General features: G+C 32.8%; 6 protein-coding genes across 6 annotated transcripts; 4 read left to right on the top strand and 2 right to left on the bottom strand.

The window, feature by feature from the left end:
• Positions 1–3,507: 3,507 nt before the first annotated feature.
• Positions 3,508–7,559, bottom strand: TRIADDRAFT_55628 (uncharacterized protein; the record flags this gene model as incomplete). Its single annotated transcript, XM_002111485.1, has 11 exons — positions 3,508–3,615; positions 3,699–3,755; positions 3,862–3,918; positions 4,033–4,127; positions 4,215–4,301; positions 4,520–4,656; positions 4,806–4,869; positions 5,145–5,198; positions 5,489–5,609; positions 5,888–6,023; positions 7,537–7,559. 11 exons carry the CDS (start codon positions 7,557–7,559, stop codon positions 3,508–3,510), a joined length of 939 nt encoding a protein of 312 aa, XP_002111521.1.
• Positions 7,560–8,161: 602 nt separating this feature from the next.
• On the top strand, positions 8,162–10,677 carry TRIADDRAFT_55627 (uncharacterized protein; the record flags this gene model as incomplete). The annotated part of the gene is made up of 8 exons (XM_002111980.1): positions 8,162–8,184; positions 8,537–8,636; positions 9,272–9,388; positions 9,623–9,743; positions 9,837–9,894; positions 10,109–10,196; positions 10,315–10,520; positions 10,626–10,677. The coding sequence occupies 8 exons, from the start codon at positions 8,162–8,164 to the stop codon at positions 10,675–10,677; spliced, it is 765 nt and encodes a 254-aa protein (XP_002112016.1).
• Positions 10,678–11,028: 351 nt separating this feature from the next.
• TRIADDRAFT_55626 (uncharacterized protein) lies at positions 11,029–14,810 on the bottom strand (the record flags this gene model as incomplete). Its single annotated transcript, XM_002111484.1, has 17 exons — positions 11,029–11,142; positions 11,259–11,370; positions 11,486–11,645; positions 11,719–11,792; positions 11,862–11,938; positions 12,029–12,085; positions 12,180–12,288; positions 12,422–12,531; positions 12,631–12,682; positions 12,771–12,826; positions 12,913–12,972; positions 13,064–13,186; positions 13,266–13,394; positions 13,543–13,705; positions 13,893–13,943; positions 14,226–14,321; positions 14,620–14,810. 17 exons carry the CDS (start codon positions 14,808–14,810, stop codon positions 11,029–11,031), a joined length of 1,734 nt encoding a protein of 577 aa, XP_002111520.1.
• A 1,201-nt stretch (positions 14,811–16,011) lies between these two features.
• On the top strand, positions 16,012–16,917 carry TRIADDRAFT_55625 (uncharacterized protein; the record flags this gene model as incomplete). The annotated part of the gene is made up of 1 exon (XM_002111979.1): positions 16,012–16,917. One exon carries the CDS (start codon positions 16,012–16,014, stop codon positions 16,915–16,917), a length of 906 nt encoding a protein of 301 aa, XP_002112015.1.
• A 2,957-nt stretch (positions 16,918–19,874) lies between these two features.
• On the top strand, positions 19,875–20,798 carry TRIADDRAFT_24642 (uncharacterized protein; the record flags this gene model as incomplete). The annotated part of the gene is made up of 1 exon (XM_002111978.1): positions 19,875–20,798. One exon carries the CDS (start codon positions 19,875–19,877, stop codon positions 20,796–20,798), a length of 924 nt encoding a protein of 307 aa, XP_002112014.1.
• Positions 20,799–23,347: 2,549 nt separating this feature from the next.
• On the top strand, positions 23,348–24,253 carry TRIADDRAFT_55623 (uncharacterized protein; the record flags this gene model as incomplete). Its single annotated transcript, XM_002111977.1, has 1 exon — positions 23,348–24,253. One exon carries the CDS (start codon positions 23,348–23,350, stop codon positions 24,251–24,253), a length of 906 nt encoding a protein of 301 aa, XP_002112013.1.
• Positions 24,254–26,049: the final 1,796 nt, after the last annotated feature.

Here is a 26,049-nt window from a genome sequence, read left to right as displayed (position 1 = left end):
GCCTTTTTACCTTATTATAAGAATTGCTTTTATAATGTAGAAAGCACAAGAGAGAATTATTTACAAACATCGATGAGTACAGTACTAAGAAGCTTAAATTTGTGTTAGGGTATTTCTATGCTACAATCAGGTTAGACTATAAATAGAATTCCACGAGTAAACTGTTCAATATAGATGCTACATCTATAGAATTTTGTTATAGCGTAGTGGAAATGGACTTGCACTAAGAATAGATTATACCGCATATAGAAATTACCAAGAGAGGTAAAACAAAATAAGAGAGTAAGTTGAGCAATATGTCTAGCCATTGATTGGATGAATAGGTGGATTTTATGATTCATTTTTTCCAAAGTAATAATGCAAATCTCATCTGCAAGCACTTTAGCTATGCAATGACCCGCAAGCCCTTACAGTATAAGGTATTGGTCGTCAAGACTAAGCTATAGCAAACTGTGTCAATAAATAAAAATTACAGTAAAGTAGAATCAATACATTCAAGAGCTCAACGCGGTGATTGCATGTTCTACACAGCCGTTTTTAAAGAGAATCCTTTCGCAGAGAGTCTCATATCTTGAAGGTAGCAACAACAGCAAAGTTGTTGACCAATATTTTCACTTGATAACGAATAGCAAGAGCACTACAGCTCATCGTTGCTATAAAATTAGTTAGCAAGGTTTGGATTAGCTTTGTTTCAAGCAAACTGTACAGAAACTAAGTAATCATTGGACTGTATACGTATGAAATGGGAAATGAAGTATTACCCTTTTACCTATAGAATAGTAATTTCTCCTCCACAGTAAGTCATTCTCAGATATATCTTTCAGTCATTAATACAGCTGCTAAGCATATAAGAGTTGTATACTTTACTTTTACTGTACGTCAAAGAATGCTGGCAATACTTGAATATTCTCTTTTTAATGCTATGAATAAAAATTACTTGATATCTCATGACTACAAACAAACACATCCAATCAAGCTAGTTGCAACCCTGATTATAATTAGCCACGAAGAAAAAAGAGATTCTACTTACGACGTCATCACTCACTGATGAATGCCTAACATATCAATCCTTCAGTTAAGGGTATTAAAATTGCTGAGTTGGCAAAATCAGCTGAATAATTTAAAATCTTGCAAGGACATCCACTTTCTAATAATAAATTACTTTATTGCAATATAGAACCTCTTTATTCGATACGAGTCGCCACAAAACTTTTGATGAGCTAATTAAAAACCCTGAGAAAGCTACTACTTAAGGTTGCGAAGACGTTTTGCAGTGGAATTTCCGTTTGAAGAATAAATCGTATACAAATATTTTATTTTCTATTCTAAAAATGTGATAGTAGGTAGATTTACGATTATACTGTTTATGCATCTTTCGCACACTGAATTTATATAGCAATTGCTTGATTTTAGTTTATTGCATGTTCTGAACTGATATAAAAAGTATGAATACTAAATATAGTTTTATTTTTTAATGCTAATATCTAAATAAATGGACAAAATTATCAGGGAAGATTACATTTATGTTATCAGGAAAGATAGAAATATTTTGATGCATAAACGATCTATTTTAGTTTATTCTATTTTTTCACTATTGAGATATGAATGCATTACTTGCTAATAAAAATATTAATTGGACATTTTAAATGTTGACAAAACACGTATTATATATACTCAGAAATATGGTTTACTAGTAGCGAATAATTTATTAAGCTGCCGAGCTAACATCAACCACAGATTGTGAATTGTATCATTCGTATTTTCTTTTTCTATATTTAGTATTTTGCTATGTGCTTCTTAGGTAGTTTTTTCTATCTTTCCTAACTCACTAGTATCCATTACTATAGAGTAAATGCCTCCCACTGCATTTAGAATTTTATTCGATGAAGCATTAATTAAGCAGGAAATCGTTATATTTCTTGAGAATTATCCTGTAATTCTTTAAGATTGATTTTGACTAGCTGAATATCGTCATGGTAATTGTAGCCAAACATATTTTGGAGTATTGTCGAAGAGATTCAATGGCGTCAGGTTTGTTTAGTTGGTAAAGAGTATCGATTAATAGCTTAATACTCTTATCTACCTCCTAATCTATTATTATTTAAATGTGGACTAACCAATTCGTGATTATCGACGAAAATCGCAACGTTGATATTTCTCTTTAATCAGTTTCTTACGATAATCGAGGATTTGTCATAAATTAGTCTCTGTATCCTATACTAGGGCATAGTTCTTCAACTACAATATCTCTAAAATAGCTGTTCTAATGATATTTTTAACCCATTACTCAACTATAAACTAAATATATTATTGCGGCTGTTCTATTAGTATTTTTAAGTAACTACTCGATTGTAAGCTTAATTAACGCGAGATTACTGTCTAATAACTGATCCAGTCTGTACAGATAGACTTATACAGTATAAGTTGTACTAACATTTCGAAAGTGCTAAGATTAGTCCAACACCTATGACGCAGAATATCTATGTTAGGACCATAGAGAAGAACCTCTATGGTTAGAACTTCTAGACTTATACCACTGCTTGTGCTAAGATCAGTACAGTATCTATGATGCAGAATAGCTATGTTAGAACCATAGGGAAAATTGACAGTATTTAGTAAGGTTAGGACTTCCAAATGTTAGAGACTGCCATTTCGAAGGTGCTAATCACTGACTGCATCACTGTCTGAGTGCTGAATATACAGCTATGTTAGGACCTATTACAGCCTTCTGCTGTAACATACATAGGTATAAAAAGCACTAGTTAAATCTTTCTATGTAATCTCATAATCTCGCAGGATACAATTTGAACTAGACATACGTTACAATATTATGCAAGTAGTACTAAGAATAAAGCGTAGTCTTTTTATATAAAACGGAAAATATACCATAATTAGGACATAATACTTGTAGCTTGAAATACTCCCAATACGATCGTAGTTATTTACATCCTATTGCCATTCAGAGGGAACAGAATTTATTCAAAAGTCGCCAATCACATGAATTTTATGACATGTAGAATGTTAATTTCTTGCTTTCAAACTATAGAGAAAACTCTACAGCTTCATAAGATACAAATTATACTGTACATCACTACTTTATTCTAACTGTAATAACTTTTTGTTATCACTATTAAATTTCTATGACTTGATGTCCTGGGACACCAATAAAACGCACAAAGACCAGAAGCTACAAACTGAATTGTAATAAATTAAAAATATTTCAGCTTTGACAAGTTTCGAAAGTACGATGTGTTATAAATTCAAACGATATACACGTAAAGATAACATTAAAAGTTACAGAATAGCAAAATTTTTTACATTAATTAGTATTCAACAATGGAATAAAGAGAGTTAGCCATAAGCTGCTAAGTACAAGGTGAATGTAACTATAAATAATGAATTTTTTCTTCGATAGTATCACGGTTTATTAAAAGTAGAGATAAAATATTCCCCTTTACGCGTATATGTTAAAAAGCAATCGCATATGTACTTCTATTATACTAAGCATCACTTAAAAACAGATGAGACTTCACAAATAATGCCAATTAGGGCGCCAAATACATTACCCCACACAACCAGCCATCCCAAGTGTTTACGTATCATATGCTCTACCAGCTACATCCAAAAATAAAACTGTGGTCAGCGGAAACTCAGCAATGCAAATTGCAAACTTACAAATACATGTCTACAAGTCTTACCGCTTTCACGCGAGCAGCTGTCATTTCTTCTAGTTTTACCGATAATAATTCATCTACCTAATAAATAGTAAATTTTAGATCGACTAATAATACCGCATATGTTTATCTAACTTAACAGCAATAAAAATGTACTGTTAGGCATGGTGTTAACAATAAAATATACCTGTTTCCGAATATTTTCAGGATTGATAAATTCTGAAGTCTGAATATTCTTGGATAGCTGTATCGGGTAAATAGAACTTTGATAAATAAATTGATCGAAAAATTTTATTATTAATATAGCCCTATCGATATCATAGGTAATAATGTAATAAATAGCTGGTTAAATTAATACCACAGATGATACGGTAGGTCCTAGGCCATGAATGAACGGTAGAATCGTCGGCTTTAAAACGTTTACGTTCATACCCATAAAGGATAACATCATACCTGTATTATTTAGTAAGACATTTCTCAAAATCTAAATGCTGAACAATCTTTTACATTAGCATTACAAAGATATTACTACTATATTACCTTCTGGTCTACTCATCATCAAACTTAATTGCTTGTCAACAATTTCATCCGCAGCTTGAGATTTTAAAACTCCGTCTATTTTGGAATCTATCCCAAAAACGTAAGTATTCGTTCTTTATCTCCAATTCATATAACTTCATTAGATCATAAGGTAGATTCAGAATCTTTTTATTTCGTTATATAGTATGATAACCATGTAATCTTTTTTTCATTAGTTAAAAATCTCATATGATACTGTCTAATGTTTAACCAATCATGACTTATAATATGGCAACTAGTCAAAGTTAATGTTAAAATTTGTTTACCTATATCCAACTGTTGTAGCCAATCGTCTTGCTTGCCATTTAAATATTCCATCATGCTGCTGGGCTCGAAGAAGGTATCTAAAACTACCATCTTGACACAGTTACGAATTTCTATGAATTGATTTCGAATAACTCCACTAAAGCAGTATTTTCAAATTAAATAAATATTTGAGGATGAATTCAATGACAGGTGTAAAAATCTCTATTACTTCATGTGACAATTTAACAATGTTTCAGTTTCTATTTTTCGAATAGTTTCAAAATAAGACATAATATGAAATATTACCTGCCGATTAATCCGGGAATCTTATCGAAAAGCATCTTTACAGCTAACCAGTTAGTTATACCACCTATTAAAGTAGTTTATAGCCAAGTATACAAGTTAGTATGAAGGAAATTGTATAAGGAAAGTTGTATTAACTTGTACATTGATTGTATTAACAACAGTCATCGTATCAAGTTCTATGAACGACATTCGAAAGTTGGTACTGACTTTAATTATATAAATCTATCATCGCCACTGATTAACCAATATTCCGATATATTGTATCACTAATCAATACCGTAATAATTTATTTTAAATCTTTTAGGTGCTCTTTTTTAGTCAATTTTTTTACGATATTACCTGATAGTCCAAATACGCCAATAGCTCGAATAATGCGGAAAATTTGATAATACACTAATGGAAAAAACTCAACATTAATAAACAATAACGGTGTAGATTTTCGAAATAAGGTATCATTTCATGAATCTACTGTATAGTATACTACACAAATATTGGTTAATAAAGTTTAAATAATGATCTGTCTTGGTATTGGAACTTATTTAAGAAACGCAATATTGTATCACTCTATCACTAATTGATTATAATAAAGATGACTTGGGTGTTGCTATTATCACGTATTAATTGTAAATAAGCGCAAAGACGAAAACGTAGTGTTGATAGAAACTGAATATAATAAAATGTACCTTTCGGATGTATGTGTTTGAAAATTTCCACCAGAATGATTCCTAATATCATAATTACCAAAGTAATAAAGTTACCCCATTCAGCTACACCACAGTAATTCTTATACAGTCCTTCTACCCTCTGTTCAGATTGAATTTAAACGCAATAACGTACCATTAGTTAAAAGTATTAAGTTTATCAACAGTTTAACATTTTATTTAACTCAGATTATATTATTAATTATTGGAGATAATTAGCAAAGGTTAGGAATACAGTGCAATATTGACGATAACTTCAAGTTTGTACAAGTACGCTAACTATGGTAAAATAATAACGATACAATTGAATACGCAAAAACGTATAGACATGAAAATCATTCACTTTTAGTAAATGCAAGACAGCGGTGTCATTTTTATTACCTGTCGAAAAGGTATTTTGCTTTGAGTTCTGTCCGTATTACTTTCATTGGTAGTCTCGATTAGTATCATTTCTGTCGATTCCATATGAATTTCGTCATCATTGTTAGCATCCAACAGTAACCCCTTAGCATTTGAACTATAATAATAACGCAACGCAATCAGTTACGAAAAGGTGAAGCAACCTTTAGAATTAATAAGAATGATGTTTAAAAGTCAGTGTTTATCATTGCGACTTTTTCTATTTATTTTTATAACTCTATTTTTGAACTTATTTTGAACTTTATATACTGAAGAATTTTCAAGTACTATACAGTAGAGTATGAAGCGACTACTGACTGTCTTAGTAGTCCCTGCAGTATGTTACATGTTGGTTAAAGCTTATACATTAGCTAAGTCACCAATCATGAAATGAAATGAAAAAAGGTAAAAAAAATATGCCTGCAGTAGCAAGCAGCTGCATTTTTGCTATCCAGTTCTCGAGATATACTGTACGTATAATCAAGTGTACCTATTACACGTGTGAGTATCAATAAACTTTCTACAACCTTTACTTTAGATGCATATTGGTACAATGCACACTCTAATTAAAATAATAATAATACTGTCTATACCTTCAAATACAGTAAAGTAGTAATTGTGATCATTTGGATGCCGATGAGATCAAACTACTCGTACAAGTATATCAAATCTGATGTTATTTTATGGCTACTAAAATCTGAAGTAGGCTGTATTAATAATCAATACCGTGATTACTATTTTGTCACTTGCATGAGCTACTATCTAAGATAATTGTCATCATCATAACTAGTCCATTAATATATATATACTCCATTCATTGACGATTGCTACGAGTTCAGCAACATGGAATACTACGGTACTGCTTGTGTAGGCCATTGTCGACTTTTCAACTATGCTTCTTCTCAATGTACAGTGAATGTGAAAATAAAAATGAAACCACTTTGACGATTTCCTTATACTCCATTGAAGAAAGGATCATTTTTACGAAAGAAATCCTTGAATTATGGCTTCTTCATCATGATGAATCAGTCCATTAATGTGGTCAATTCATTGACGATTGCCACGAGTCCAGCAAGGTCGACTACGAACGGTAATACTTGCGTAGCTCATTGTCGACTTTTCAACTATGCTTCTTCTCAATGTGCAGTGTATATCAAAGGTAAAAATGAAACTACTTTGAGTTATTCTACGATTTCCTTCTACTACATTAAAATTAAGATGTTTTTTGTAAGAGAAATGCCTGCATAATAGCTTATTACAGGCTCAATTTCATTGAAGATTGCTCGGTGTCCTAACAGAATTGACTACGACAGTGCTCGTGCAGCCCATTATACAATTTTCAAATACTGTACGCTTATTCTGATTTCATGGCAAAGAAAAAAGTTGAATTTTGAGTCATTTTGTGACTTTTGGATATGATATTGAAGAAAGGAGAATCCATATTGGAAAAATAGAGAACATTGAAATGGATTACTGGTTAGAAATTATACTTCTATCACCTACGTTGGCATTGTCACTATCAATCAAACCACATCGAATTGCTTGAATTGGAATTGTTCTATTGCCAAGCGGTTTTTTTCACTGCTAAACCAAGATTATAACACCGTAGGTACTTCTGCCTAAGGTCTTACCGAACAGCAGCAGGATCTTCCATAGGCAATATCTTCATTTAATTGCACTGGCATGAAGGTTAACGGTGAATTTTTGCCTTTCCTTTTGCAAAGAAATGTCGGCTGGAGAGGGCAAGTCGTTGCTTTGGCTTCCAGCTGACTTGTACTGTATGATGGATGATTGATCTGTGGTCGAGTCCTATGGCGCGCACTGATGCATGGACTAGTAGGGTCTACCTATGAGGCGAAAAGCACGCTACACACTCAAACTGTCGGACCGGACCGGACCGGACCGTTCGTACCGTACCGACCGAGCTGGTCTGTACGTCCGTACCGTTTTGGAGTACAGTACTGTACTGTAGAATGGAGTACTAAATACGGTATGTAAAATTCAATTAATACTGTATGCCCAACACTGTCTTTGGCATCTTCCTCTCTTCTCTATTAACAGCACCTTACATGGCGATCATGGCTTAGGGTTGGTTGCTAACTGAGAATAGATCCCATCGCTTATGACTGATTAGCATCTACCAAGGCTCTCTCCATTGTAATCCTTAACCATCGCTTCTTTATACATTAAACCAATTCAAGTTGTTAAACCATTGATAGTGTTGACATTGCTGCCAATTAGAGACTAATAAGAAAGATGAATATTTTACCCAAGAAAAGGTTTGTTGTTACGCAATATCAATGCTCATCCATTCATCCATCGTCTCCTTCTTCCTTCTCGCTCTTTATACGACCTCGTCTATCTAGCATTGAAATTGCCTCTGTACGATGGGCGAAATACGTCAATGTGTTGTTGTGTGCATAGTTTCCAGCTGGAATTAAAAATCTTGTATCCTATTACTCTATTATTATTTGCTGCTGTACATCCACATTTCAACATTTCAACAGCTCTACTCTAATAAAAACCTTGCATGCTGCAGGAAAGTCCCTTCTACTACCACCTTATATCTAATACTGTCTGTTTTTTGTTCTTTTTCATAACGGAACTCCTTCTCGACTTACGTATTCACAGTTGGCATGTACGCAATAAGCGCAATATTGAACGTGTACGACGCGATGAAGAGAAAGCTCGACAAGAAGAAGAAGAGAAACAACGAAAGATTGAATTAGCTGTAAGCGATCTAGACACGTAATTATGATATTCAAATTGACATTACTTTCTACTTGCAATCACAGGCATTAGAGCTGTGTTATATCTAAAAGCAACTTACAAACTTAGTGACAAACGTTGTTGTTTATGCTATGCAACTTGAGTTCTCATATCTGATTCTACGTAATGTTCAAATGACTCAAGAACAGTGATGTAGAGAACTGAGGAAGCTAAATACGTAGTTATCATTATAATTTATGCTATGTTGTAAAGTAATTGGCTAGTAGTTGAGGGTATTCCAGAAAATCAAAATTATAGATACAGATGATGTTAGCACACCAAAACTGAATCATCGCATCTATTGCCACGCAATATTCAAATTACTTTAGTGCAAAGTGTGTCGTTGTAATTCATGCTAGGTTATAAAGTAACCCTCTTTCGAAAGCTGTAGTCATAAATATAATCTAGATGACCTTAAAACCTAAATCGAATCACCGCAGTTTAATTCTGCTTACAGTTAATTTTCAAATGACTCGAGTAGATACGAAAATTAAAGTACCTAGTATTTCCTACGTAAATCACAAAAAATGAGTCTATTTATTAATGATTGAACTCTTACTGACTTGCTAATGTTAATCGATTGTGATTGAATTAAAGGAAAAAGAATCTCGTCTTGAAATACTTCGTAAGAGATCGCGAATACACTCTGGGGAAGACGTTAGCGACAGTCTAACCAGTAGTAGAACCAAGGAGAAAAATATTAACCTCTTTGAGGTATTGATCTTGCCATCTTGTGTACAACTGCGGTTGGCAGCCATTATTATTTTAATGTTGTACAATGTTCTAATAATTCTGAAAGAACATTGGCACATAGGATCTTAATGTACACTATGATAGGTGTACACACAGATATTAGCTGTAGTTTAAAATGATAGTAGCCAATCGAACTTAGGCTATAATCGGCCATAATAATCTTATTGTAATTCTGATATTCTCTTTAAAATATAGCAAGACGATGCTGTCACAACAAATAGTGAATATGAAGCAGAAAAGAAAGCAGAACAGGAACGACTAGAAAAGAAACTTGGGATTTTAACTTACCTCGGCCAAAGTGCTATAGAGTCTCACAGTACGTCGTATTTGAATATACTGCGTCTGTAGTAGTAAAATGCATTAATACCTTCTGTGTCTAATTACTAACTTATTTAGTTTTTACCAATAGATGGTAAGCCTTGGTACTGTGATGATACCCGCTCGAAAACACCTGAAGAGAAAGCTAGGTACAGTATGATTGTATTGCAATACTCATATACAATTTATTAAAGATACCATTAGAAAATGCTAGTAATCATGATATTTGTTTTTATGTGGTAGTCCCTATCTGATCATTTTAATTTTGCAAATAAAGGACTTTATATAGTAGTTATTAAATTCACCTCATTCTGCTAAAGTAACACAAAGATATGATTATCGTTTTGCTAATAATCGATATAGCCAAAGGGACAAGAAGAGAAAAAATGTCATGGATCCTCTAAACGATATTAACAAGTACTTGAAGGCTAAAAAGACTGGCAATGATAAGGTAATATTACAAATATGTTAACAGTACAAATCATTTTACTCCGTACGAAACAGGACTACGAGTTATAAGCTACAATTTTTCTCGTAAACATACAATCATATTCGCTGATTTAATATAGGCTGATCCGTTGCCTCCCCCTATAAGTGCTTCAAAAGCTGCTAGTAGTAAAGGTAATCAAGGTAAGAAAACCTTGGAAGAATTAAGAGCAGAGCGAATTCGAAGAGAGAGAGGAGAAAGACAAAGAGAGCAAGATTTGTTAAAGCGTATTTATAGTACTAATGATAATTCCGGGCAAAAGGATCGCGCTACTACGCCATATCAAAGGTAAGTTTTAATATTTATCTACTACTGGACATAGACACAAACGGACAAATATTCATTTGTTAAGCTAGTGCTTAAACTCAGTCTTTCTTTCTATTCTTATGACAGGTACAATTCTCAATTTCACCCTGAATATGCGCGGCAATCCAGGCAACAGTAGCATGATATGACTAAATTTTGCGAAAGTAATTTCAGAGCTTTGTAATAATATTTATTGTGTAATGTAAAATATAATATTTTATTGACATGTTATAATTATGTAACTGCTGATAGTTCAACATCAATTCTGTAAAACTTGGAATATTATGAACCGTAATGTAAAATAGATTTTCGTATGCTTTCTGTATCATTGTCAATAATAAATAGTATTAAAACTCCGGAATGTTTGAATATAATTTCCGAAATTCTGGGTCTTAAAAATCATCCAATAACCATTTTATTTAGCTTAGATAGCGAATATAGCAGCATTCATTATCAAAAAATTGATAATATATTAGGTAATTTTGATAAACTATAACGATTTTTGAAATAGGTAATCTTCAATTAAAACGTAATCTAGCGTGTCTGATTGATTATTATCTAAAATTTCCAACGCTGTATTGACATTATTTAGAATGGGTTTACCCTATTGGATAAAAATTTAGAAGTTAATGATAATGTTTCTGCCACAGTATGATAATAAATTAAATTTAAAAATACAATCTTGCTATTAAATGGGTGCATTACCCCTTGTAAACTTACTTTCACATTAAATGAAGTATTTAGAAGAATTTCTTTTCCATTAGTTTTCTGCCCTATGGCTACGAGCAGCGAATGATACCAAGGTTCATCTTCATTGCTTACAGTTTGAAGCCTAAAATCAAGACAAAATGTTTATATATTAAAATCAAACACATTAACCAAAGATGTAAATAGCATACAATTTTTACTGACACAATTTCTACAAATGAAACTTGTACTGTGTTTACCTAGCAGTTCCATCAAAGTGAGATATAGCAGGAAACATTTCTTTCGCTTGTGCAGTTAATGGTACTGCGAATGACATATAAGGAGATGCAGGAATCCATCCTTTGCTACCATTACTAGAGATGCATGATTTTACAACGGCACCTTCCGAACTACTACAGACTTTAGTAAAGAATAAACCTTATGCTATTAATAATGAATACTCTATATCATGACCACAATTAGTAAATCATACCTTCAAAGATGTCCCTAGCACATTCGACTGTAACTGATGGACATAACGGTCGAAACCATTGCCTTGATTTCAATCTAAATGGAAACCACATCTTTATTAACAAGACTCAAAATCAATCGTAAGAACATCCCTATTATGCATACCGATTAATTTTATCTTTTAATTCTTGCTTGTTAGGGTAGCATACAATTGATCTGTGACCAAGGGCACGAGGACCGAACTAGATACCACATCAATATAATAATTTGTAATAACTGTTGTCTTTTCTATTGTATCAAATAAGATTTAAACGATACTATTTACAACTTACTTCTTGTCTTCCGCGAGCTATACCAATTATTGCACCATTTGCAATAATTTCCGCAAGCTAGTCCATTACAAAGAAAGTAATAGATTGTTTAATTATACAATAGCTATAACTATTTTACAGCTAATTAAACAATATGAGCAGCAGTACATACCTCCGTTATTGTTACAACTCTTGCGTTACGCTCTTGAGCAAGTTTTGTTAAGCTGTCTAATCCATGAAGAGGCAAACCACAGTATTGAGTTGGAAAGTGTTGTATAGGCCTATTCAAACAGAAATCAAAGATTGCACTAAGTTTCGAATAGTAAACATGTTAGAGAATGAAATACATTCTTTTTTCATTACTCCATCCACATTATGATATGCTAAAAGTTACGTACACTTTGAATCACTTACGGTGTTACTTGCCATGCTGCTCCAATGCTGATGCCACAGTCATTGGGAGCGGAAGGTACATGCACAGGATAACCAAAGTCTTTAGCAACTTCATAATTTGCATTTACATTCTACATATACATTAATCGTGATATTTCATAAATTAAAAATTTACTGACATAACAATAGATAATTATAATTAATAAATTTCTTCATATTTTCAGTATTACCAAGGCACATCCCCCAGTCAATACAATACCATCGATATCTTGGCCAGTCTCCCTAATTATAAAATCCAATAGATGTAGCCATAACTTTAACACTCATTAAGAAGTATCGTAAAAATAAGCAAAATATTGTCAAAGTATACCGAAGAGTACAAAGACACTTATTAACTTCCGCACACAGTAATTCTTCAAATACTTTCTAAAAATCAGGGTAATAGAGTTAGTTATATATTATTACTAGGCCCATCATAATAACTTATTACAAGTTATGTAGGATTGGTCTACCTGACTTGATGCAGCAAGATCTCTAGCATTTTCATTATCTAAGGCATTTGGTTCTAAATTCTAATAGAAATTATTTTATAAAGTTAAAAGTAGATTAAAGTAAACCAAATTTGCATACAGTAATCTGTTTTTCTATCAAAATGATACTGACAAGATTGAGCTGATCTCCAAGTGAAAAAATTGCTTGCAACGGAGTCACAAACCATTTATAATAATCGGAAAGTTCCTGGTGCCATTCCTTACGCACTTTACCTAAAGCTGCGTAACCCATTACCTATTACCGTTGATTGAATAATCATTTAGCCAATAATCTGCAGCTACTTTAAACTGAAGAACAAATTCTTAAAAATTACTTTGCCAGAAAGAGCCAACGGAGCGAATCTCATATAATTTGTTGGTTCATCATTAGAAAACGTTTTACCGGTAACTTCTGGCATACATGTTGCCAATTGGCGATACGGCGTACCTAAATTTAGCCCGATCTAAGAGTGAATATTTTCGATTTAGCGAAATTAAAATGTAAATCGATCAATTACAGGTAAAAGTCTGCGCCTTTTCATCACTGCTCAGCTATATTTTGCAACATCTGTTACTGGTGTTACTTTTACCTACTTTGCTTGGTGTAGTTACCTTTTTAATTAGCTGTATTTTATAATCCTTTCTTGTACCACTGTAGATGTTAAATGTTCCATCATTACCTCCACCATCATACGATAAAATTAATGCATTTTGGAAAGGAGAATCATAGAATCCCAGAGTCGCATGACAGAGGTGATGATCCACAGCAATCCACCTAATTGGAGTACAATAGAAAATCAAGCTATTCGATTTCTAAGCATCGTCTTTCTACTTGACACTATTCAGTATTGAAAAAGCTTTGGTGCTAGTGTAGATATTAAGGTGTATTAAAGACTTAAAGTACATTATGTATCTGTATTACATATGCAATAGCAACATGGAGTATATAAGATTTATCTTACTTGTCACATTCTATTAATTCTTGTAAAATGAGCCTTTTTGAAGGCATAACCCTTATGAGGAAAAAAGATATTTTTCAGACTATATCATATAAGTGGTATAACATTCTACAATATATAACTTCATAAAGTACACAGCAAGTAAACATCTCTGTATATGCTTTCTCGTATACTATAATGTCAATGTAACAGATTCTATAATCTTAGTTGACGCAACTAATATCTTAACATAAATTGTTAACTTGAAGGAGAAATAGTTAGCAATTTAAGCATGCAGTAAACATTATCAATTGGCTATATAAGAGATTATTATTATGATATATTGCTAGTACTTACCAACTGGTCACTGCTACATCAAAATGGTGTATACCAGTATACTTTGTAACTTCATCAATGGCTTTCTCCCACTGTTCACGGAATTGTGCATTTTTACTGATTAAAAGTGACGATAGATAGAGAAATGTTAAATATTTTAGTTAGGGAATGGAGCTAGCGGTACTAGGTATTATTCGGACTAGTAGCTATGGCATCATTGCATACACGGTGTATGAATTGCAGCATTTTTATTACTACTGTACATGAATTTACTGGCAGGAGCTAGAAAGGAACAGATTTATGTAATCTCCTTAAGGTAGATATATACATTAGAGGTCAAAATGATAACTCCAAAAAGGATAGCAATCGCTATGTTAAGAATAATTCTAAAAGTAACTAATAATAGTAGACTTACGGAGCACTGCAAAAGTAACGCACTTGAAATAGTCCTAGAATGTATAAAGCATGATTTAGAACATCTAATTTAGATTCATGAATTATGAGTACGGCAAGGCTCAATATGAGCCTATTTACAATTAATAGTCCTAGCAACATTTCAGATTTATAAATTACTTGGGAAAGTAATTGAGTTTTGTACATTGCCATTGTTTGAAATGCCGCTTGATCTACACTATTATTGCCTTTGCTAAATTGTAGCCTTACTGAATCGGTCTATTTGTATTCTCGCTTAAAATCTTGTCGTATGTAAGATTACACTGCTAATGCAGCAATCTGTAGTATTTTAATTTGAATGTTTCTGACTACTACTTAATTATGATTTATTATTAATGCATATGTATTCTTAAGTTTGGAAAAGATTATATAATACAATATATCTTTATACCCATATAATGATAGTTTCTTGCCTATGCTCTTCCAAATCCAATCATAACTTCAACTCTAACTAATTTATTAGACTTATGTTACTAAATTAATATGCAATACTACTGCTGCTACGGTATTTTCAAATTTGGCTATCTTGCGGTTCTGCTAATTACTATAGAACGTATCCACGACAACTGATGTAGCATTCTGGTTTAATATCCATGTTAAAAATCAATAGAATTCTAAAAATTGAAAAGTCCTAATCAATCATTCTTGTCGACAGTACTTAGAGTGTAATTATAACTACATCTACAGCTAATCTTCCACTAAATAATAAATAAATATAATACACGACGACGACAACATTGGCTAATACAGATTGATATTCTGAGTCATGTTGAATGATTTTGCAAATTGCTTCGACCACTTACTCTCTAATTCCAGGACTACTCGGACTTCTCCGTTAACACAAATACAAATATTAGCATCATGCAGTACGTGGAAAGCGATAACTTTCATAATCAACACGTAGAATATTCGATCTTAATTAGCAATCTACGCAATCCAATAGCTATAACAAATGGTATTTGCACACTTGCAGTGTAGGTAAGGAGGTCTTGTCAATTTTGGGGGCCACTTAATTCATCTTCCAGCGGTATGCTGTATTACTTCATACCGAATGCTCTATTCTAAGATACAGTTTGAGGAATCGATGTACGCATGCCGGCATGACCAATCATAAGAAAACGTATATAATAGTAATATAGCGCAGTGCCACAGATTGCTGGCTACCGAGCTCAACGACCAGCTCTGCTAGCAAACTCCTTTATAAATTAATAAATGATTGTAGGGAAAATTCATCTATCTTACTATTAATCAAAGATTACTCAGTGCTTATTAGTCACAGTCTAAGAAGTTCTGGTGCATTATTCTTATGCATTATAGTTGTTGATGCTGGTAATAGAAATTGAACGATATAGCCATGTCTTCAGCCAAGGATAAAGCTTCCATCTTACTTGGTACATTAGATTTAGAAGAGATCGATGTTGATATCTTCCGAGGTAATACATTATGGTACCCTCTATTTTCACAACGTATATTTGGTGGTCAAGCGATAGGACAAGCTCTAGTAGCTGCTAGTAAAACAGTTGATGAACAATTTTCACCTCATTCTCTACATTTGTATTTTCTTCGCGCTGGCGATCCTTCCATTCCTCTCATATATAAAGTAGAACGTATCAGGGACGGCCATTCATACTGCAGTAGAAATGTTCATGCTCTCCAACAAGGTTTAACCATTTACTCAAGCCAAATATCATTTTGTAAATTTGAAAAAACTGTAATCGAACATCAAGCTAATATGCCCAATGCACCCGATCCTGAAAGTTTACCTACAGATGAGGAAGTATCACAACGAAGGCTTGAACATGAAACGAATGATAATAATCGTCTCTTAATTGAGAAATCACTTGCTTCACCAATCCCTATAGATATTCGGCGTTGTCAGCAACAGTGGGCAGACATGACCGAACATCCTCCTTACCAATTGGCGTGGTTTAAAGGCATTGACAAAATAGGACCTGAATTGAAAAATTTACACTCGCCTATCGTAGGATATGCTTCCGATTATAGTATACTCTATACAGCTACAGCAGCTCACCCTAACTTTCGATATACTATGATATCATCACTGGATCATTCTATGTGGTTCCATTTACCAGTACGTGCTGATGAATGGCTGTTATATGAAACGCAAAGCCCAAAAGCGAATAACGGAAGAGTTCTAGTATTAGGCAAGCTTTTTACACGAGATGGTAAATTAGCGGTTAGCATAGCCCAAGAAGGATTAGTGAGAGGAGTAATGAACGAGCCTAGTAGTCGATTGTAATCTTCTTCTTCTTAGTTAGTAAATGCTATCGTAAACTCGTCATCGCATAATTTAAATAAGCTATGATATCACAACACGTCTACTTTTTCCATCACAATTATCGTCATTATACCGATCGTAAGAAATGCAAAAAAGTTCTTACAATTTCCCTAATTTGCAATATCAATATACGCGTATAAAATGCATAGAAAAGGAATAATTTTTACAATTGTCTTGCTAGATAATCATTTATAACTGTTTTCAATTTACTAGATAGCTTTTACTAGAATAAGTATTTATACTTAGAAGATATAGACTCGATTTAATAACTCAGCAAATTCATATCTTAGTGCAACGTACCCAAAGTATTTACCTATGTGTTAGTGTTAATTGTAAATTTTTGTTAATTCGGTGATTGATAATCTTTAGGACAATTTCAACTTTTACACAGATCCATGGTAGAGCTAATGATCTCAGTATTTGATAAATATGCATGAAATAGCATAAATTCACGTATATCCTATCTTAAAGACTAAGTGGTTGTCTCACTGTCTATTTACATCATGGCTTAAATGATAAAAGGAATAACCTCTTCTATTATTAGAAATACTTGATACACAGTACAGTGCTTCATCATAGACTACTGAATCTTTGAATTATAAAGATTGTTACAGCAACTGGCTGAGCTTGGACAGCTGTTGTAATTGCGATTTACTTTGCACACTTTTCAATTTGTTCTATCGCATCTAATATGGGTATCTTTGAATCTATCTTGATATTATTATTTATATTATCACATTTTCCAATACTGTAGTGTAAAATATTACAGTATAATCATCACTTTTTATTATACCATACTTTTAACAACACCGAACTCTATGTTAGTTATTATCATCAGCTTATATATATATTGTTTTACTATATTAAGATGTCGATAACCAAGTTACGACGGTGCAATATTTTATCAAAGCAAGGTAGATTTACCTAGTATTTAAAAGTTTCTAACTCAATATCACAATTGCAAGGATTGGATATCTTTAATAAACGTGGGCATCAATACGGCTACAAAGGCTTACTCATTCTTCTCTACAATCTTCTATGAATCTGGGAACGACATTTAATGCTTTCAGAAATGATGTCGGAAATGAAAGACATTACAACTAACATAAAGTAGATGTATGCAGAGAGATAATAGATAAATACCATCGATAATAACCTGTTAGATACTTACGCAATGTGTAATATGTAATAATTATAATTAACCACCATAATTCATGATGGTCTTCATCTACAACCATCCCGTATCTGGACGATAATAAAAACTTTATGTAGTCGTTGTCTTAAATTGATCATAAATAACTATATAATAAGGCCTCGGTGAAGAAATTTCTAATATTTCACTTCTCGGATTAGGTAGTAATAATAATCACGCAACTTATTTATTTAGTACAATCTACCACAATTACATGATAGCTTTAATTTACAAACTATTTTATGTCTTGGGCGATAGTAGAAAAATATCATTTAGTTATTAAGCTAAATCTATCATCTACTATTATATTGTTTATACCAGATTATAATACTTCTGTATCTCAATGCAAATACCCATCTGCTAACCTTTCGTTTCGGTAACTAATAATATTCGACTTACGGAGCACTTCAAAAGTAACGCAATTGAAATAATTCTAGAATGTGCAAAGTATGTTTCAGAATATTTAATTTAGATTTGATAAATCATGAATGCGGCAAGGTTAAATAGCTCATTTACAATCAATACTCGTAGTCCTAGCAAAATTTCACGTTCATAATTATAATTACTAGGCAAAGTAACCGAGTTTTTGTATATATAGCTTTGGTTTGGAATTCAGCATGATCTATTCTATATCAACATTATTTCCATTACCAAATTCTAGCCTTACTAAATAGACAATGTTGGCGTTCTCACTTAAAATTTCTACCGGTATTAATATTATCTGCAGTATTACTTTTAGTTTGAAAGTTTCTTACTACTTATTAATGTATATGCATACGTTTTTTTGTTTGGAAAAGATTCCATAATGCAATATACCTTTCTATCCATATAATAATTGTTTCTTACCAAATTAATATGCAAAACTAGTGATGATACGGTATTTGCAAATTTGACTATCTTATCGATGGTTCTACTAATTGCAATATACGAGTATGAGTAAAGTATGCACGACAAACTGATGTAGCACTCTGATTTAATATCGATGTTAAATATCATTACAATATTAAGATTGAAAGGTCCTTATATCGTTCTATACGTGCACCCACACTCAAACAGTTTTGACACTCTCTCAGATTGCAGTTTAATACGCTCTTTATTCCTATTCAGTTACTCTCACATCTGTCTATTTTGTATCTCTAAAATTTTTAACATATTACGTCTGGGTTTACTAACCATGGCTTCATTCTATGTTTACAACATTACAATCCCGTTTTTGCAGGCCTAATAAATAATTCTTGTCTATAGTACTTTAGGCTCTAATCATAGTTGTACCTGTAGCTAGTTAACTAAATGAATAGACGACGATATTGGCTAATACTAGATGTTAATTCACGATCTACGAAATCCAATAGCTCAAGAAACGATATTTGTACATTTGCATATGCTGGATATTTCATTTATCTTATAGTGATTGCTGTTACTACTGGATACTCGATACTGAGTGCTGTATTCTAAGATACGGTTCGAGTAATTTATCTACACGTCTACTGCAATACTGTCCATATTACTGTCTTGTACACAGTGTACAACATTGCCGCAGATTGCATGGCTACCGAGCTCAACGACAAGGATCAACTCTGCTAGCAAAAATTCCCTTGGAAATTAATCAATGAATGTAGGGGAAATTCATCTATCTTACTATTAATCAAAGATTACTCAGTCCTTGTTAGTTGAATAAGTTCTTATGCAGTCTTTGATAGGGTAATGCAAATTGAACGATATAGCCATGTCTTCAGCCAAGGATAAAGCTTCCATCTTACTTGGTACATTAGATTTAGAAGAGATCGATGTTGATATTTTCCGAGGTAATACATTATGGTGCCCTACAGTTTCACAACGTATATTTGGTGGTCAAGCGATAGGACAAGCTCTAGTAGCTGCTAGTAAAACAGTTGATGAACAATTTTCACCTCATTCTCTACATTTGTATTTTCTTCGCGCTGGCGATCCTTCCATTCCTCTCATATATAAAGTAGAACGTACCAGGGACGGCCATTCATACTGCAGTAGAAATGTTCATGCTATCCAACAAGGTTTAACCATTTACTCAAGCCAAATATCATTTTGTAAATTCGAAGAAACTGTAATCGAACATCAAGCTAATATGCCCAATGCGCCCGATCCTGAAACCTTACCTACAAATGAAGAAAGATTACGACGAAGGCTTGAACATGAAACGGATGATAATAATCGTCTCTTAATTAAGAAATCACTTGCTTCACCAATCCCTATAGATATTCGGCGTTGTAAGCAACAGCGGGTAGATATCATCCAATATCCTAGTCATCAAAGTGATCCTCCTTACCGATTGGTATGGTTTAAAGGCATTGACAAAATAGGACCTGAATTGAAAAATTTACACTCGCCTATCGTAGGATATGCTTCCGATTATAGTATTCTCGACACAGCTATGTTACCTCACGCTAACTTTCGATATACTATGATAACATCACTGGATCATTCTATGTGGTTCCATTTACCTGTACGTGCTGATGAATGGTTGTTATATGAAATGCAAAGTCCAAAAGCGAATAACGGAAGAGTTCTAGTATTAGGCAAGTTTTTTACACGAGATGGTCAATTAGCGGTTAGCATAGCCCAAGAAGGATTAATGAGAGGAGTAATGAACGAGCCTAGTAGTCGATTGTAATCTTCTTCTTCTTAGTTAGTATATGCTATCGTAAACTCGTCATCGCATAATTTAAATAAGTTACGATATCATAACATGTCTAATTGTGTCCATTCCAATGATCATCATTATACCGATCATAAGAAATGAAAGAAGTTCTTACAAATTTCTTAATTTGCATTATCAATGTATAAAGTGCATTGAAAAGGAATCATTTTTTATTTTATTGTCCTACTAGACGACCATTTATAACTGTTTTCAATTTACTAGATAGCTTTTACTAGAATAAGTATTTATACTTAGAAGACATAGATTTGATTTAATAGCTCAGAAATTGACGTCTTGATTCAACGTACCTAAGTATTTACTTAGTTAAAGAGTAAGCTGTTTTATTGTCTATTCATATCATGGCTTAAATGGTAAAGGAAATAATCTCTTGTTGTCATCTAATATTAGTATCTTTGAATCTATCTTGATATTATTATTTATATTATCACATTTTCCAATACTGTAGTATAAAATTATCACAGTATAATCATCACTTTTTGTTATACCATACTTTTAACAACGCCGAACTGCATGTTAGTTATTATCATCAGCTTATATATATGTGGTGTTCTACTAAGATATCGATAACCAAGTTACGACGGTACGATATTTTATCAAAGCCATGTCGATTTACATCGCATTTAAAAGTTTCTAACCCTATATCACAATTGCAAGGATTGAATATTTTTAGTAAATATGGGCATCAATACGACTACAAAGGCTTACTCATTCTTCTCTACAATTCTGCTATGAAATCTGGGAACGATATTTAATGCTTTCAGAAATGATGTCAGAAATGAAAGATATGGCAACTAAATATAACTATATACGTCTATAGAGAGATAATAAATAAATAACTATCGACATTAAAGATTGATAGGTCCTAATAAATAATTCTAGTCTATAGTATTTTAGAATGGAATCATAGCCGCATCTGTAGCTAATTCGCTACATGACTAGACGACGGCGATACTAGCAAATATCAGATCTTAATGAATAATCCACCAAATCCAATAGCTGAAGAAATAATACTTATATATATATATATATATGTGTGATGGAGGGTTCGATATCTCAGAGGATTGAGATTTAGTCGCCATTTACAATTATTACAACAAAGGGTTTATAAAAGTTATGCTTTATTGTAGGTTAGTAATGTGAAGTAAAGTGAGTTAGTGTAGTGATGCACCCTATATTTGCTTGTAGCGATAGCTATATTTGATTGTGTTGTGTACTATATTTAGAATAGTTAAGTTTCTAAAAATAGATATTCTTGTGCTGCTAGATTTAGGTGACTGGTAACTACTATATTAGAAAGTGTTATTCACTAATATAGCTGTTAACTAATTATGGTACAGGACGTTATACGACTTGAAATACTAAGATTGTAAAGATGCCCAATACCTTACGGTGTTGAACATTAATGGTAAAGTAATAATATTGTAGCAGTTTGATTAATACTGTAAAATGTAGTGATGATTCATGTCTGATTGTAGACGATGTTATTGCCTTAAATAGATTCAGAGAAAAGTATATAAGGTGTACAAATCTGAGCGTAAAGGAGGAGAAAAGATTTGATATCTAATTGAGCTCAGATTACTTTAGACTAGATTCTTGTGAGTAATTAATTATTGCTGTACTATTCTTTAGAACCTTGTAATAAAAAGCTTTTATAGTACTGGATTCCTCTGTGGACTAAAATTACTGTGGAAACGATATTACAGTTAGTTACGGTAGATCAGCGTGCAAGCTGTCGTGAGTAAAGAGTAGAAGTATTAGACTGTGAGAGACTAACTAGAAAACTAACTGAGAGGCTAATGAACTCTGAGGTAGAAATCGCCGGTATTTATAGTTTTAAAGATAGAGCACATGCAGAGAATAGGATTGTGGAATTAGATACAACATATACCATAACAGGTTACAAAATAGCAGATGATTGTAGAAGACAGCGAGTACCGTAATAACTAAATACAGTAGTCTATATATGAATGTAGAGTAAGCGGACTGTAGATCTGTCTAAATATAAGAGCAATACAACATGTCTATATTTAAGAGTAGAATATAGTTACAGTATATTCTAAATACACTACAATATGTAAGGCATTTTGCAAAATACCCAAGGGATTAGGTATTTTGCTATTAACTTATATATATATATATCCACTTGCAGAGAGGTCCTTCAATATTCTTGATACTTAATTGATTTTATCGTGGTATGCTGTACTACTTGATACTGAATACTATATTCTAAGATACAGTTGAAGTAGTCTGCTTACGTATACACTGCATTACCATTCATACCTTATTCTAGTCTATTACAGTCCAGCTATGCCACAGATTGCATGGCTACCGAGCTCAACGACCAGCTCTGCTAGCAAATTAATCAATGAATGTAGGGAAAATTCATCTATCTTAAGATTAACTAAGGTTGCTCAATCCTTGTTAGTCACAGCTTAAGAAGTTCTTGCGCATTATTCTTATGTAGTCTTTGATGATGGTAATGCAAATTTGACGATATAGCCATGTCTTCAGTCAAGGATAAAGCTTCCATCTTACTTGGTACATTAGATTTAGAAGAGATCGATGTTGATATTTTCCGAGGTAATACATTATGGTGCCCTCCAATTTCACAACGTATATACGGTGGTCAAGTGATAGGACAAGCTCTAGTAGCTGCTAGTAAAACAGTTGATGAACAATTTTCACCTCATTCGCTACATTCGTATTTTCTTCGAGCTGGCGATCCTTCCATTCCTATCCTATATAAAGTAGAACGTATCAGGAACGGCCATTCATACTGCTGTAGAAATGTTTATGCTATCCAACAAGGTTTAACCATTTACTCAAGCCAAATATCATTTTGTAAATTCGAAGAAACTGTAATCGAACATCAAGCTAATATGCCCAATGCGCCCGATCCTGAAACCTTACCTACGAATGAAGAAAGATTACGACGAAAGCTTGAACTGGAAACGGATGATAATAATCGTCTCTTAATTAAGAAAACACTTGCTTCACCAATCCCTATAGATTATCGTCGCTGTAAGCAACAGCGGATAGACATCATCGAATATCCTAGTCATCAAAACGATCCTCCTTACCAATTATTATGGTTTAGAGGCATCGATAAAATAGGACCTGAATTGAAAAATTTACACTCGCCTATCATAGGATATGCTTCCGATTGTAAAATACTCTATACAGCTACATTACCTCACGCTAACTTTCAATTTACTATGGCATCAACACTGGATCATTCCATGTGGTTCCATTTACCTGTACGTGCTGATGAGTGGCTGTTGCATGAAATACAAAGTCCAAAATTAAATAACGGAAGAGTACTAATATTAGGCAAAGTTTTTACACGAGATGGTCAATTAGCGGTTAGCATAGCCCAAGAAGGATTATTGAGAGGCAGTCGATTGTAATCTTTTTATTATTGATTAGCAAATGTTATGGTAAACTCGTCATGGCATAATTTAAATAAGCTACGATATCACAACGCATCTAATTGTCTACTACAATTATCATCATTACACCGATCATAAGAAATGAAAAAAGTTCTTACAAATTTCTTAATTTGCAATATCAATGTATAAAATGCAGAGAAAAACGAATAATCTTTTATACAATTATCCTACTAGACGATCATTTATATCTATTTTTAATTTATTAGAATAAGTATTTGCACTTAAAAGATATAGACTCGATTTAATAGCTCAGAAATTCGCGTCTTAATTCAACGTACCTAAAGTATTTACCTATGTGCTACTGTTAATTATAAATTTTGTTAATTCGGTGATTGATAATCTTTAGGATAATTTCAATCTTTATACGGATCTATAGTACAGCAGAGCTAAATAATTTGAGTATTTGATAAATATAAGTGAAATGCTATAAATTTACATGCTGTATGTCTTTGATTAAAGAGTAGGTAGCTGTTTTATTGTCTGCTTACAATATGGCTTAAATTATAAAAAGGAATAATCTCTCGTTATGATTAAGAAATACTCGATATACAGTTGTACAGTGGTTAATCATAGACTACGAAGTAGTCTTGAATTGATTCTACTCTTTGATATAAAGATTACTACAACAACTGGCTAAGTAAGCTTAGACAGCTACTGTAATTACGATTTTCTTTGCACACTTTCAGTTTGTTCAACCGTATTTAATATTAGTATCTTTAAATATATTTTGATAATATTATTTATATCAATTACATTTTGGAATACTGTAAGATATTACAGTATAATCATCACTTTTATTATGTCATACTTTTAATAATACCGATACTCCATGTTAACTATTGTCATCAGCTTATGTATGCTGTTTTACTATACTAAGACGTCGATAATCAAAAAATTTGATAACCATTTTATGACGGCACATTATTTTTATTAAAGGCAGGCAGGTTTACCTACTAATATAAAAGTCTCTAACTCTATATCTCAATCGCAAAGATTGAGATATTTTTGATAAACATGGGCATCAATACGACTACATAGGTGTATTCATTCTTCGCTGCAATCTTCTATGAAATCTGGGAACGACATTTAACCTGTTGGATGCTTATGCAGTGTGTAATATAGATAATAAAGAGAATACCTAGCCGTTGTGTTAGATTGATCATAAATAGTAGAAAATAGTGATGTACTATTAGAGAAAAGTATTCTGTTTGATGGCTCATGTCTGATTGGAGATTAATCAAGTTGTCATGAATGGATTGAACGAAATGTTTATCAGAACTAACGAAGGAAGGATTATCGTGAAGCTAATATTAGATGATTGCTAACTACTATATTAAAAACTATTGATGACGAATAGTAGCCAGTTGAGTAATTATGGTACAAGATTGATGCAGCTAGAAACACTGTAGTGGTTAAGGTGCCCTTTGGAGAAAGAGGCTAGACGTTAATAGAAGAGTAGAGACATCTTCAGTAGAATGATTTAGATTGTAGAAGATAATGATGTACTATTAGAGAAAAGTATTTTGTTTGATGGCTCATGTCTGATTGGAGATTAATCAAGTTGTCCTAAATGGATTGAACGAAATATTTAGAAGAACTGGAGAGACGAGCCCACGGAGGAGAAGAGGCTTCATTTCGCGTTGAGCTCGGAATACTTTCGATGTTAGACTAGATTCTTGTAGTAATTAATTATTGCTCTACTATAGTTAAAATCTTGTAATAACAGCCTTTTAGAATATACCATTTGACCAAGA

Source organism: Trichoplax adhaerens, genomic scaffold (assembly GCF_000150275.1).
Source record: "Trichoplax adhaerens TRIADscaffold_4 genomic scaffold, whole genome shotgun sequence".
Classification (NCBI taxonomy): Eukaryota; Metazoa; Placozoa; class Uniplacotomia; order Trichoplacea; family Trichoplacidae; genus Trichoplax; species Trichoplax adhaerens.
The sequence above is the reverse complement of the archived record's forward strand: the minus strand, read 5'-3'. Positions and strand labels throughout refer to the sequence as shown.